The sequence below is a fragment of the Benincasa hispida genome, chromosome 2 (genome assembly GCF_009727055.1).
Source record: "Benincasa hispida cultivar B227 chromosome 2, ASM972705v1, whole genome shotgun sequence".
In the NCBI taxonomy this organism is placed as follows: domain Eukaryota; kingdom Viridiplantae; phylum Streptophyta; class Magnoliopsida; order Cucurbitales; family Cucurbitaceae; genus Benincasa; species Benincasa hispida.
The window spans coordinates 45,721,464-45,734,623 of NC_052350.1; the positions used below are offsets into that span (position 1 = coordinate 45,721,464).

The window sequence follows — 13,160 nt, forward strand, 5'->3', positions numbered from 1 at the left end:
CATAAACTTGACAAGATAGATCAAATTTGAACATATAACAACCATAAATGTTACCATTTTTATCTTACCGTTATTACAAAAATCTATTAAAAATATTTATAAATAATAGTAAAATATTACTGTTTATTTGTAATAGAATGTGATAGTGATCAATTTTGCTATATTTGTAACCAAAATAAAGCTCCATTGACATACAATTATCACAAAAATTATGTACAATAAATTATAAAAAAGATTTCAAACCAAAAAATCGAATAAAACCAAAATAAACCTAGTTCAACCTCAACCGTCATAAAAACGATTATCGACTTTGAGATGAAAGATTCAATTCTTGAAAGCTATGCAGTTGGGCCAACACAAGCATAATTAAGTTGTGCTTTCGACGGGTATAATATCGAGGTGAAAATATAATCCATCGTTACACATTAAAGTTTTGTATAAAAAATATTAATTTTCCTCCTAAAGTAATTCAGGAAATTTTATTTCGTCACCGCAAAATCACATGTCAGAAGAAAAAAAAAGTCGTCTGTTTCATTACAAAAGTTTACAGTATAACAGAAAATAAAAAATAAGAAGGAAAAAAAAAAAAAAAAGAAAAGAAAAAACTCAGTGAGTGATAATTCATATCCTTACTAAAGCTTCACACTATAATCGCAATTCTTCGAAACAATCTTCGCCGCCGCCGTCAACTGATCCACCGTCACATCACAAATTACCTTCACTTTCATTTCCCAAGTCTTCACCGATCCTATTTTCAGTTTAATCGGCGCTCGAATCTCCACCTTCAACGCCACCGCCCGCCGTTTCTGCGAATCAATCAACGTATTCTTCGCTGTACTCGACAAATTAACGCCAGAGCCTCTCACAGAAGATCGAAACACGGTAACATTCTTCGAAGGCTGAAAGAAATCAGGCAAAACGCCTTCGGAAAGCTTCTCGTCAGAGAAATAAATTCGAACAGAACTACCTGTCTGATAATAGATTCCGATCTTCTTGTTCGGATTATCCGCTCGAACAGTCAGATCAAACACAGGCGAGATCACGGAGGAGGATGAAGCGGTTAAGTTGAGTCCAGAAATGGCAATGGCGTCGATCGAGTAATTAGGCGATTTAGGGCGAACGACTAAGTAGAAAACGGCGACGGCAATACCTAGGAGAATGACGAGGACGGTGAGTATACCGAGTAGCCAGAAGAGGCAGGAACAGCAGCGGTTGCGGCGTTGCTTGCGGCGAGTGTAGAGTTGGAAACGGTGTGCATTTTCGGGGGGAGGAACGCGGTAGATCTGGTCTTTGGGGAGCTGGATGACGTAGGTGCCGGGCGGTGGAGAGGGAGGTTTGGAGTCGGAGACGGTGGAGGAAGTGCTCGGACGGGGGGAGTCGGCGGGATGAACGCGGTCGGCCATGGGAGGCGGAGAGAGAGACTTGTGAAATGATGAAGAAGAAGAAGATGGAAGAAGGAGATGAAGAGGGGGTTTTATATAAATATAAAAATAAATAAATTTTAAAATTTTAAAAATTAATTTTTTTTTTTAAAAAAAAAGAAGAGAAAAAGTGAGGTACAGTTAAGGACGCGCTGCCATGGCCGGACGGCCGAATGCGTCAAACATTTCACGCGCCTTTATCTTTTTATCCTCTAGGGGTTTTATTGTATATACTTCACTTCATTAAAATAATTTTATTAAATTACAAATTAGTCCCTAACTTTAATGTATTTGTCTATTTAGTTTAAGAACTTTTAACGAGAGACTAGTAAGTTTCTAATGCTAAAGATGTCTATTAACCTGCATCGAATGGAGTGAAGATTGAATATTCGAATAAACAGAAAAATTACAGAGAAATTATAAGATAGTAAGTAAAAAACTCAAAATCGGAGAAAAAACCATAGACCAGAAATTTTTCATTACGTGAAAAATTATTACAAAGTGCATTTGTACGACTCACAACTTTTTTCCTCACTATTAAACTAGAGAATAAAAAAAAGAGAATTTAATTATAGTTAGAACACTCAAATTTAAAGTGTTTCTAATCGGAACAATTTGAAATCGAAGTTATAAGCTTCTTTTATGGTGTTAGCTCATTACTTTTATGAACTTACAACTGCATTTCTTTTTAATATTTTGTCAGAACTCAATAAAAACATCTCTGTTCCTACCTTCTTCTCGATATAATGATACTTACAAATTCTAGAAGCTAGAAGTTTATGTTGTTGTAGTATTTAGATATAGGAATTGAACATTATAATTATATCTTTGAAAATGAAATATTATTATATTTGAAGAGATCAATTTAAACACACATACAAAAATTAAAAATTCTATTTGGTTGGAAAAAAATAAAAATAAATAAAAAACAAACCGGGAATCTTTTCTTTAAAAATTTTAGAGATGAGGATTGAAACAGGCAGCGGGAATAAAGATAACTTCCCAATTTACCTCTTAATTTGATCTTTAGATTTCAAAATGTACACTTTTAATCTTGATTTTTTATTAAATATTTTCAATATTTGACTCTAATATTTAATAATTAAAAAAAATTCAAATTTCATAAATAAATTTATAACATTTTTTGAAGCATAAAAATTAAACTGAAACAAAATTCAAAACTAAATAATTAACATTTGAAAAATCATAACCAAAGTTAGGGACAAATATTTTTTGATTGCCACATTCTCTCTCATATCTATGTTTCGTTGTAATGAAAGAGAGAGAAAAGGAGAAAGAAGGTTCCACACGTGTGAGGGGATACCCTTCATTCCAAACCGGTACGCGTCCCAAACTTAATAATTTATTATTATTATTATTTACTTATTTTTTATATTTACTTTTAAAAAAAATACTTTTGATCCTTAAATTTTGGATCTAGTTTCTTTTTAAGCACTAAGTTTCAAAATGTTGCACATTTAGTATTTAAATTTTGAATTTGATTTCAATTTAGTCTCTAAGTTTAAAAAATGCTATAATTTTATTATTCACATTTAAGTTTTTTTTCAATTTGGTCTCTCTGTTTTAAGATTTGTCCTTTTAACCTTGATTTTTAAGTAAATATTTGCTTTCCTAATTTAGAGTTAATTGATGTTAATAAATTAAAAATTGTGAAAATAATATAATTAATTAAATTTCAATATTTATATCACTTTTAAAATTAAATTTAAAATTTTATAATTATTTTAGTTAATTAATAAAAATTGCTTAACTTTTTAAAATCTATGGATAAAATAGAAACTAGAATCAAAATTTAAGAACTAAAAATATATTATTTCTTTATTTTTATATGTTTTATTTTCTTTCTTTTATAATATTGCTTAACCTAGGTAAAGTATTCATTGTTTTCTTTTGGTCAATTTTGATCGGACCAATCTTCAAATTTTCGATGGCTATGTTTTGGAGCATTGACGGTCAAAATTCACTTTTTACTCCAAATTATTATGTTTTTTCTTTTAAAAAGTACACTTCAACTTTTTGTAAAAAGTATTATGAAATTTTCAAATGTTTCAAAAATATCCTCAAATTTTCAATAAGATTATAAAAATATCTTTACTATTAATTTTGAATTTAAACGGTTAGTATTTTGTTTAAAAAATATTACAAAAAAGTTAAAAAATACTCTTACGGATGATATATGAACAAAAACTATTAATACCTTATTCTAAAAATATATATAAACTTTTCTAGTTGCTTTAGTACATTTACTATAAAAAATAAAAAATAAAAGTGCTCTTACACATCACCATCTCGTTCTTCCATTTCCCTTATCTCTCCCACTTTAAAAAATGGCTAATACCTCATCACTTGCCATCATGAGTATAGCTCAATTGACATAATACTTATATCATCGATCTCGAGGTTAGAGGATCGATTCCCCCACCCCACATTTTAATTACAATATCTTTACAAAAAGAAAAGAAAAAAATCATCACTTCTCTATTTTCTCTATTGCCCCTGTAAAAAAAAAAAAAAAACTCATCACTTCTCTATTTCCTCTATTGCCCTCCCGGTCCTCTTGTTAATTGTTTGACATTTTATTTATCTCATAAAAAACTGGCCCCATTTGACTTAGGTATGTAGATTGTAATAAAAAGAAAGAGAATAATGGAACATCAAAGGGACTTTAGGAATTATATGTTTAACAAGATTGTATGTTGGTAGTAGAGTGTGCCAAATACATTCCTTTGGTATTTTAGTTATTTATCGTTTTGATCAGTTTTAAAGGGAGTTTTTATTTTGAAATTTTATGGAATTTTATTCTTTTAACTTGAAGCTTTGGTTTATATTTTGTTTTTGATAAAATTGGTGTAAAAATTGGACAAATGAGAAAAAAAGAAGAGTATCTATGTGAAAAAAGAGAAAATCAATATAATTTGTTTTTAAAATTGGTTCTTTTCAAACTCAAAAAACTTTATAAACTTTTTTTTATAAGGCTAAGAGTATTAATGCAACTTTTGAAAATTCAAAAATATATATGAAATTAGTATTTATGGCTGTGTTCATATTCTACCAAAATGGGCATGTTGAAGGTTTTTTTTTTTTTTAAATTTTTAAAAATTAGGGTGTTTTTGAAACAAAATACTTATCGTTTTAAAAACTAATGACAAAAGTATTTTTGAATTGTTTTTGAAGGTTTAAGGATATTTTTGAAAGTTCAAAGTTATTTTTAACACAAAGTACAACATTTAAGGGTATTTTGTATAATTTTTATTAAAAAAAAAAAGATAAACAAGACACCAATTTTGTTTTGTTTTTATTTTTATTTTTTATGAAAACCATTTCAATGATTCTACCTCCAAGTGTGTGGAATTAAAAACATTTTGATAAATTCTAAAACTTTCAATTTTATGTCAAATTACAGATATTTTATTGACTTATTTGATCTTTTTTCTTATACAAAAAATCATGGACCTAAAAGATGCTATATTTAAAGTTTTAGGGTTATTTTTTATATGGGATATATTACTTGATGTTTAGAAATTTTTTTAGATATTTTAAAAATTTAGTAATTAAATACACATAATAATCTAAAAATTCAAGGCCAAATAAATAAAATTTAAAATTCAAAGAATATATATGTAGAATCTGTTGGGCTTTTTTAGTTCAAAGTACTTTTTTTATAATTATTAAAGTACATTTTGCTAAAAATAGTTAAAAAAGAATACTCTCAAATGCATCTTAAAAAATTTTCGGTTAGTTTGGTGTTCATTTTTTAAGGTAAGTTTTAATTTAATTTAATTTAACTTTTTTAATCTCAAATAGATGGTGGAGAATTTGTTTGGGGTGTTAAAACATGAGAAAATTGCCTAGTCGCCCATTAGAGAGGTCCAAATGAAAATTAACCCTAATTTCAGAAATCGATGAAATTTGACTATTTGCTTATGTCAACTTCGTGTGAAATGATCGTTTCTGTTCTTCTTTTTTCTTTTTTCATTTTCCGCATTTCTCTTCTTTCTTCTTCTTCTTCTTCTTCTTTTTTTTTTTTTGTGTTTTCCTTCTTCTTCCTTTTTTCTATCTTTCTTCTTTTCCAGCATTTTTCAGTTTTGTGTTTTTTTTTCCACCCTCTTCTTCTATCTAAGGAGTGAGATCAAGATCGAGAATCGGAGGGAAGCATTGATGAGTGAACAAATTGAAGAAGCAAGATAAAGGAGCGAGAAGCAAGATTCGAAAGTGAGAGACGAGATTGAGAAGCGAAAAGCTAGATCAAGAAGAGAGATTAAGTTCGCTCTCAGTCCATTCGCAGGTTGAATCGGTAATTTCATAGCGTGCTTACGTCAGCAAAAGGCCAAATTTCATTCGATTTCAAATAGTGGACCAAATTTCATTTACGCTATTGAAAAAGGACCATCCATATGACGGACTTGTTAAAACATAATTTTTAAATTTCAAATTGTACCATCCTTTGTAATTTCATTTTTAATCAATAGAATTTTGTTTTAATCCCCAAGTTTCAAATCACTTTCAAAATATTATGAAAATGAAAATTTGTTTACTAAGTTTGGTTGAAAATATAAATATGATAGTATAGATATATTATTTCTCCTATTGAAAGATGGAAAATATTGTAGAGTTAAAGCTTAACAGTAAGAAAATCATATAAGCATATAGATGGATTGAATAAAATCTGGGTGTAAAGTTTTGATTATATTATTCAAAATCACAAAAATATCATCCAACAAGATAAAACACTAATTTTTTTAGTTTCAAATTAGGACTAAATCCACAACTATGTACACTTTAGGGAGTGAACTGAAAAATAAAGATGGTATTTTTCTTTCGGAAAAAACAAATTATCTATGCATTAAACGAGGATAAAGATGGAGAATACATTCTTACTTTCCCGTGTGTATGTGCATGCTCATGCATGCATAGTGATATTGTATAAATAATTTGATATATTGAACAACCATTTTAAAATGCTTATGTATGGATAATTAAATAATTTAATATTATTTCATTTAACAGCTTTTAGAAATGTTTAGAGGGATTTCATTCGATCATAATAGAGTTTAATGGTTTAATAACAATATACCCATTGAATGTGGAGGTCAATTTTACTGTTACGAGATCCTTTGCGAAAGAGATTGTTGAACTAAATGCAGGCAGTATGGTAGAGCGATTGTAGCATAGTTATTCATAATATCATGTGACGGACAATTTAGTCTCTTGGATGCTTGATGGAATTTGTTCTTAGGTTTGGTGGGAAGATTTTTCTAATTGAATCTGCCGACTTGCTGTCGATTACAATCTTGTTACTTCTTGTTAGTCTAATTTCATGCATGTTCTTCACCACAATGTTCAAAAGAAGGATTGAGAATTAAACATTTTTTTTTAAATACAAGGAATTAAACATTTAAGTGAGAATTTAGAGTGAAAAGTTAACTATTTAGTTGAAATTTTTTTCTTAAAAAATTATTTAATTAACTTTTTTACAATGAACTAAATAAAAAATTTCGTAAGAACGGAGAATGAAATAAGAGGGTGAGGACGATCCAGTTGTATTAAAACAAAGTAATATTTCTACTTTTAATTTGTACCATGAAAAAGTGTAGGTAAGTTAATTAAAGGTCGTCAAAATGAGCATAGTTTATCTGACAAAATGCTTGCACTATCGACATTGGACTCGGAAGTTCGATTCCCATCACCCATGAAAATTTAATTAAAAGTTATATTATAATTTTCATGTAGCTCAAACCTACCCTAACAAATCAGTCCTTAGAGTTTACTTTTGATTAATATAAAAATGACAATAATAAGAGAGTTGTTAATTACCCATGTTTTCATCAAAACGACTTCTTCAAAATTAATAATGATTAATTAAAGTGTAAACAAACCCAAAAATGATAATTTCTTCAAATCAACCATGTGTAAATAAAGAACTAAAATGTTGAAATTTCTTATTACCCCAATTCCATGCAATTCTCATGGATAACCTTATTAGTATTTAAATATATTGAATTATGATAATCTATTTATATAATTCTTTTTTGTAACTTTAAGAATAGTTCAAATAATCCAATATTGATGAAGTGATATCATACATTAAAAGGAATATTTATAGCAACTTGTAGTAACTCACATAGCTTATAATAAAAGTTTTGCTCAAGAGTATTGACCCACTAAATATATTATTACAAACATGTTCTTATAAAAAAAGAATTTAACTATACAATACCCTTTCGTAGAAAAATATAAAAAATGGTTTCTAGATAAATTTAGAGGTCGTTGGTTTCGTGGAACCTAAAATTCTCATGAAGTGGGACATCCAGATTACCGTATTTGTTTTTCGATAATGTAAGATGTCTGGACGCTTGAAGATTCCTGGGTATCTCGAGAGTTCAGGAAGATCTTATGAAACATGAGTTTTTTAGATTATTGTGTTGAGGGTATCCTTGTTTTACATTTTTATTTTTAATCTTTCTTTTGTTTTTCCTCTCCACCATATATTATCACTCTTCTTTATTTTTTTCTTTTATAATCAAATAAATACAGGAAACTAAATACTTTACTCTCTCTACTATATTGTAGTTATTATTTTTTTTACAAAGATATTCAAATCAAATTCGAATTAATATTTATTTTATAAAAAATCTTAAATTAATATATACTATTTTGGTTGGAAAAATAACAAATAAAATAATCAAACTATATTAATTTAAAAATAAATTCAAATTAAAAGAAATAAATATGTTATATAAGTTAAATTATGTTACAATAATTATAAATTAATAAAAAGTCACGAGAACATTCTTGGAACATTATGTCAATTTAAGACATTTCTGAGTAGGGAACACTACAAAAAAAAAAAAAAACATGGTTATCCAAGTATTCCGGATATCTTCAAAACATTTATATAAAAGAAACATGGTTATAATTTAAGGATGCCAGACATATAAAATTATGACATCGAAAGATTTCGATTATCTACATTTTCAAATGTTGTAACTATCCTCTCTCATCATTTGTAACACAAACTAAAATATTCTGAAACTCAAACACAGACTATTATAACTCAAACTAAAACAACGTACCTTCCAAATACCGATTATAATAACCAACTCAGCACCCCAAACAATTTCTTATAGATCTATTAGACACAAAATAACAAATTCAGAGGTGTATTAAAAACTTGTCCTAGTTTATAAAAATCTTTAAAACACAAACTTAAAAGTTTGGAGGGGTAAATTTGTAATTTAATAATAATAATAATAATATGTGCATATATGAAAGGATGACCATTTAAATATGTTAAAAAGAAAATATAGAGAGTTGGTAATAAGATTGAAAAGGCCAGCTTTATGCCAACCATATTTGAAGGATGTGAAGAAAAATGGCACAAAAAATCTAGAAATGTTCTTCTATTGCTTAGGGCTGTGGCTTACTTCAGCTGCTCACCTTTCTTTCACTTTAGCTTTCATTTGAATTAATCAAACACAAATTCCCTTTTTTTAATTTTCTATTCATCCTTTCTTCTTATGTCATTTTTCCTTTCTTTGTTTCTCAAAACTTTTTTTGTCAACTCTCTAGCAATTTTTTGCCTCTATATTTTACTCAGTCCTCAAACTATACACCACATATTTTTCAATTTAGCCCTTACAAGTTTTGGAAGTTTCATTTTTATCCTCCATGTTTTGAGAATTTTCAACAATTACCTGATAGACTAACCTACAAAATTAGGCTATAATGTTATTTGACCCCATTTTTTTTTTATTTTAAAATAAGGTTTTATAACTCTTTTAAAAATATTTTTTTGATTAATGTCCTTTTTTATTCCTTTCTCTTTTATCTCTGGTTCTATTTCTCTCTCTAAATCCATACTCTCTCTTCCTCGTAATGTCTTCTTTTTTAAGATCATTTCTTTGTATTTCAGACCTTTTAAAGATCATTTCTTTATATTTCATCTATGAAAGAAGGGTTAATCTGACACACAATATTAAAGCAATTTCAAGGGTACGTATATATAGTAAAGCACAAATAAAAAAAATTCTAAAAGACATAACTCAAGGTTTGGTGACCTAGTTCGTGTAATACTATTTATGTTTTGGGTGCAGTGTGCTCAGAAAAGATAATTTCAGTAATATAAAGCCAATCGATTACATCGTTATACTTATTTGTAAATAAATGTTAATTGCAGTGACACACAAATAACTTAACTTAGTGAATGATCACTTAGACTCCTCTTAAGTGTGAGACTTCTTTCATGAAACTTAGACTTCCCCTAAGTGTGAGATTTGCTCTCAATAAGAACTTCTATCTTTCCACCTTCAAATGAATACCACTTTACTTAGAAATGTAGACTCCTCATAAGTATGAGAATCCCTTCTCAATTTGTAGTAGAACGTTTCAATAAGATCTAGAGAAACACTCAAGATCAACAACGCCTCCATAATCTCAAGGATTGATACCATTGTGTTTTACAACAAACACAAAACAATGACACACATATTTTTCATAGTGGCAGCTCTAGAAAGAGAACAACATTCTCTTAAATATGCACAATGGAAAAAGAGAACCAAACCCATACCATAAACAAGAGAAGGGAAAGATATTTGAGAAATAATTACCTAGAATTTTCCAGATGAAGAAAATATATTTATCAGGATCAACAAACGAAGAGACATCTTGAAGGACAATTGAAGGGACAAGTTGATAAACATCTCAAGGGACTACTACAACAACATCCTTAACAAATATTGCCAACATCAAATATCTAACAATCTTCAACAACGATAACACTTAATTCCCTGTATTTCTACCTCTGACCATGACAACAACGACAACGAATGAAGTTGTTTCTTCTTCCTCCAACAACACAATGATTGATGGCAATAAACAAAATTTTTCTAGACCAAGCGAACCAAGTGTAGAGGACAAGAGTGAGAAAATGACCAAAAATCAAAACAAGAACCATAAAGTGAGCCAGAACTAAAACTAGAGTGAGAAAAGAGAAAAATAAGTCTGAGAAAAGGTTTGATGACACTAAGAAAAGGTCATGAAACCTTATTTTCAAAAAATTGGTCAAATTTCATTTTTTAAAAAAATTCAAGGTCATTCATACAAAAATTCTAAATTTCAATCTAGTATATATTCAAGATACTGTTAAATTGAATATTATGGAATAGTGATACAAACATGTAAAGCGTCAATGGTAACACTTATCTAATCTGGGTAAGTTTCTTTTAATCGAGTATGATATGAAAATATCTTACGATTATATGATATTGAACATTGTTTAGTTGTTAACCTAAGAATAACTCAACAAATAATGATACTAATTACCATCCAAAAAGTTAGATGGTCGAACTAAAAGAAATGTTTAATTTGGATTGTTGGATTTAAATCAATTATAAGTCTTAAAAAACAAGGACTCATAAACAATATTATCATATTCAATTTAATAAATTTTAAAAATATAAGGGACAAAATAGAAACTTTTAAAACACAATAAAAGAAAATGGTATGAACTAATTTCTTCCTCTCACATGCTTTAGAAAAATGGGTTGTTTTTATATAGTTTAATGAAATGTTTGCCAAATTTTCAAAGTGCTTCCATTTGTATGAAAAGGGAAGGTTTAATTTGTTTTGGAGAATTGGAGGCCCCAAGTTGTTCATTGGCTTTAGTTTGTCTTTTGTTCATGTTCCTTCTTGTCAACACCATTTCTTTCTATTTCTTCCTTTCAAGTTTATTAATTTCTTTGAAAAGGGTTTAATAATTCTTTTTGACTTTTCTTTTTCTATTAATTATTTTTGTTATGTGTTCCACATTATATTGTGACAATCAAGATATCTATCAAGTCAAGATATATAAGTCGATAACATCGATGTCATATTTTATTCATTAATACTTTGTTGAAGTATATGTTTTTAGTAAATATAATATTAAATATCAATTTTTGTCATGATTCTTTAAAACCCAGTTTTATTTCAGCTCATATATTTTCTAAATGTCATATTTAGTTTCCATGCTTTTAATAAATCTAATCATTAGTTTATGCTATTTGTTTGAATTTTTTTTTTACATAGAAATGAGTAAAATAATAACAATAATTTATATTTAAGATACGCAATAGTTCTAATGTGACAAATTTAATAGAGATTAATCTTTAACATTTAAAATATAAAAACTAAAATCAAACAAATTTTAAATACATTAACTAAAATAGGATTTTAATCTAATTTTTTTTTTCAATTATTCATTTAATATAGTTTTGTAATCTTTGTAATTAATTCGAGTGTTATAAATGAGAGGAAAGTCAGAAATTTGAAGAGATGGAGAATTAATTATTTGGTTTTGACTGTGGGGTCAGTAGAATTCAAGGTTTGTATTTAATTCAAATTTCTTTGATTTACATTCACTTCTATATTAAATAGTTTCGTTTCTATATAAATAAAAAAGTATATATATTTCAATCTAATTTCGTTTTAATCATCCATTGTTCTTTATTCCCAACACTTAGTTTCTCTTTTTGTCAAACTTTTATTTTTCTTTTTGAAATTCAACTTTTTTTTTTTAATCTCGTTTTTTTAGTTTAGTCTTTACTTAGTACTTCCATTCGCTAATTTTGTGTAAACATTTTTCAACAATTTCTTTTATGTTAAGGTGTGTGATTTTCTACGTCTAGATGGGACTTGAGAACCTTCTAACTCTAAAGAATTGGTTCAAATCTTGGAGCAAGTATAATCTTTCGCGGCTGAGGTTGGGAGGGAAGATCATGTAACTTGACTCCATTGTCATTTAGAAGTGTTTTTTTGTCGGTAATTTTTGGGAGTCCTTACGTCCTAGGCTTCCTATGGTGGCTTGGTCTAGTTCCTTTCGTTTGGAGGTAATGTTTCGACACACTTTCATCACCTGGCTTGGTATTTGGAATCGACCATAGACTCGTTATTGTTTTAGCAGACGGTGTCTTGATATCCCTAGTATTTGATCTTTCCATCAGTATTGTTGAGTTTTGAGACCATTTATTTCTTTGATTATCCGTTTAGTCAGGCTATCTGAGGGGATGCACTCTTATGGGGAGGTGTTCCCGTAGATATCTCATTGAGATACAAAGCTTGATTAGATTTGGCATATGAGTTCAGACAATTAAATGTGATGTAAGGTTTGAAAAGTAGCTTAATATGCTATTATTTATCATCTTTGGAGAGAGCGCAATCTTTGTGTTCATAGAGCTATCTTATGTCCTTATCAGGTGGTTAGTCAAATTATGCAGTCCAATGTTTTTCTCTATTGTTCTAAGTGGCTTGTGGTTTTCATGTAGATACTTCCCACTAGGACATTTTTCCTTGAGTTGTGCGAGTGTTTTCTTTGTCATTGTTTTTTCCTATCTTCTCATTGTTTTTTGTTTGTACCTTGACCTTAGGTTGTGAGATCCTTTATCTTTATTGCAATTCAATACCTTGGCAAGAAAAAACTATAAACAAGTTTTTTTTTTAATAGTTAACCTGAATATAGCTCAACTAGTTAAAATATGATTTTTTTTTTTTTTTTTTTAAAGAATGATCTTTATTTCGCAACTGCAATGTGATTTAATTTTCACCAAAATTTTGAAAATAATGAAGTATGACCTTCTATCCATATTGTTCTTTGCGATTATACTGAATGGAATTAAGGTCATCTGTACAATAGTGCTCTCACATATTAGGACTCTTCCTTCCTCACTCCCTTGCTTATGCTCC

General features: G+C 28.5%; 1 protein-coding gene across 1 annotated transcript; it reads right to left on the bottom strand.

Moving 5' to 3' along the window:
- Positions 1-356: 356 nt before the first annotated feature.
- On the bottom strand, positions 357-1,456 carry LOC120071574 (NDR1/HIN1-like protein 13). Its single transcript, XM_039023913.1, has one exon. It carries the CDS (start codon positions 1,401-1,403, stop codon positions 633-635), a length of 771 nt encoding a protein of 256 aa, XP_038879841.1. The 5' UTR covers positions 1,404-1,456; the 3' UTR covers positions 357-632.
- Between the last annotated feature and the right edge of the window lie 11,704 nt (positions 1,457-13,160).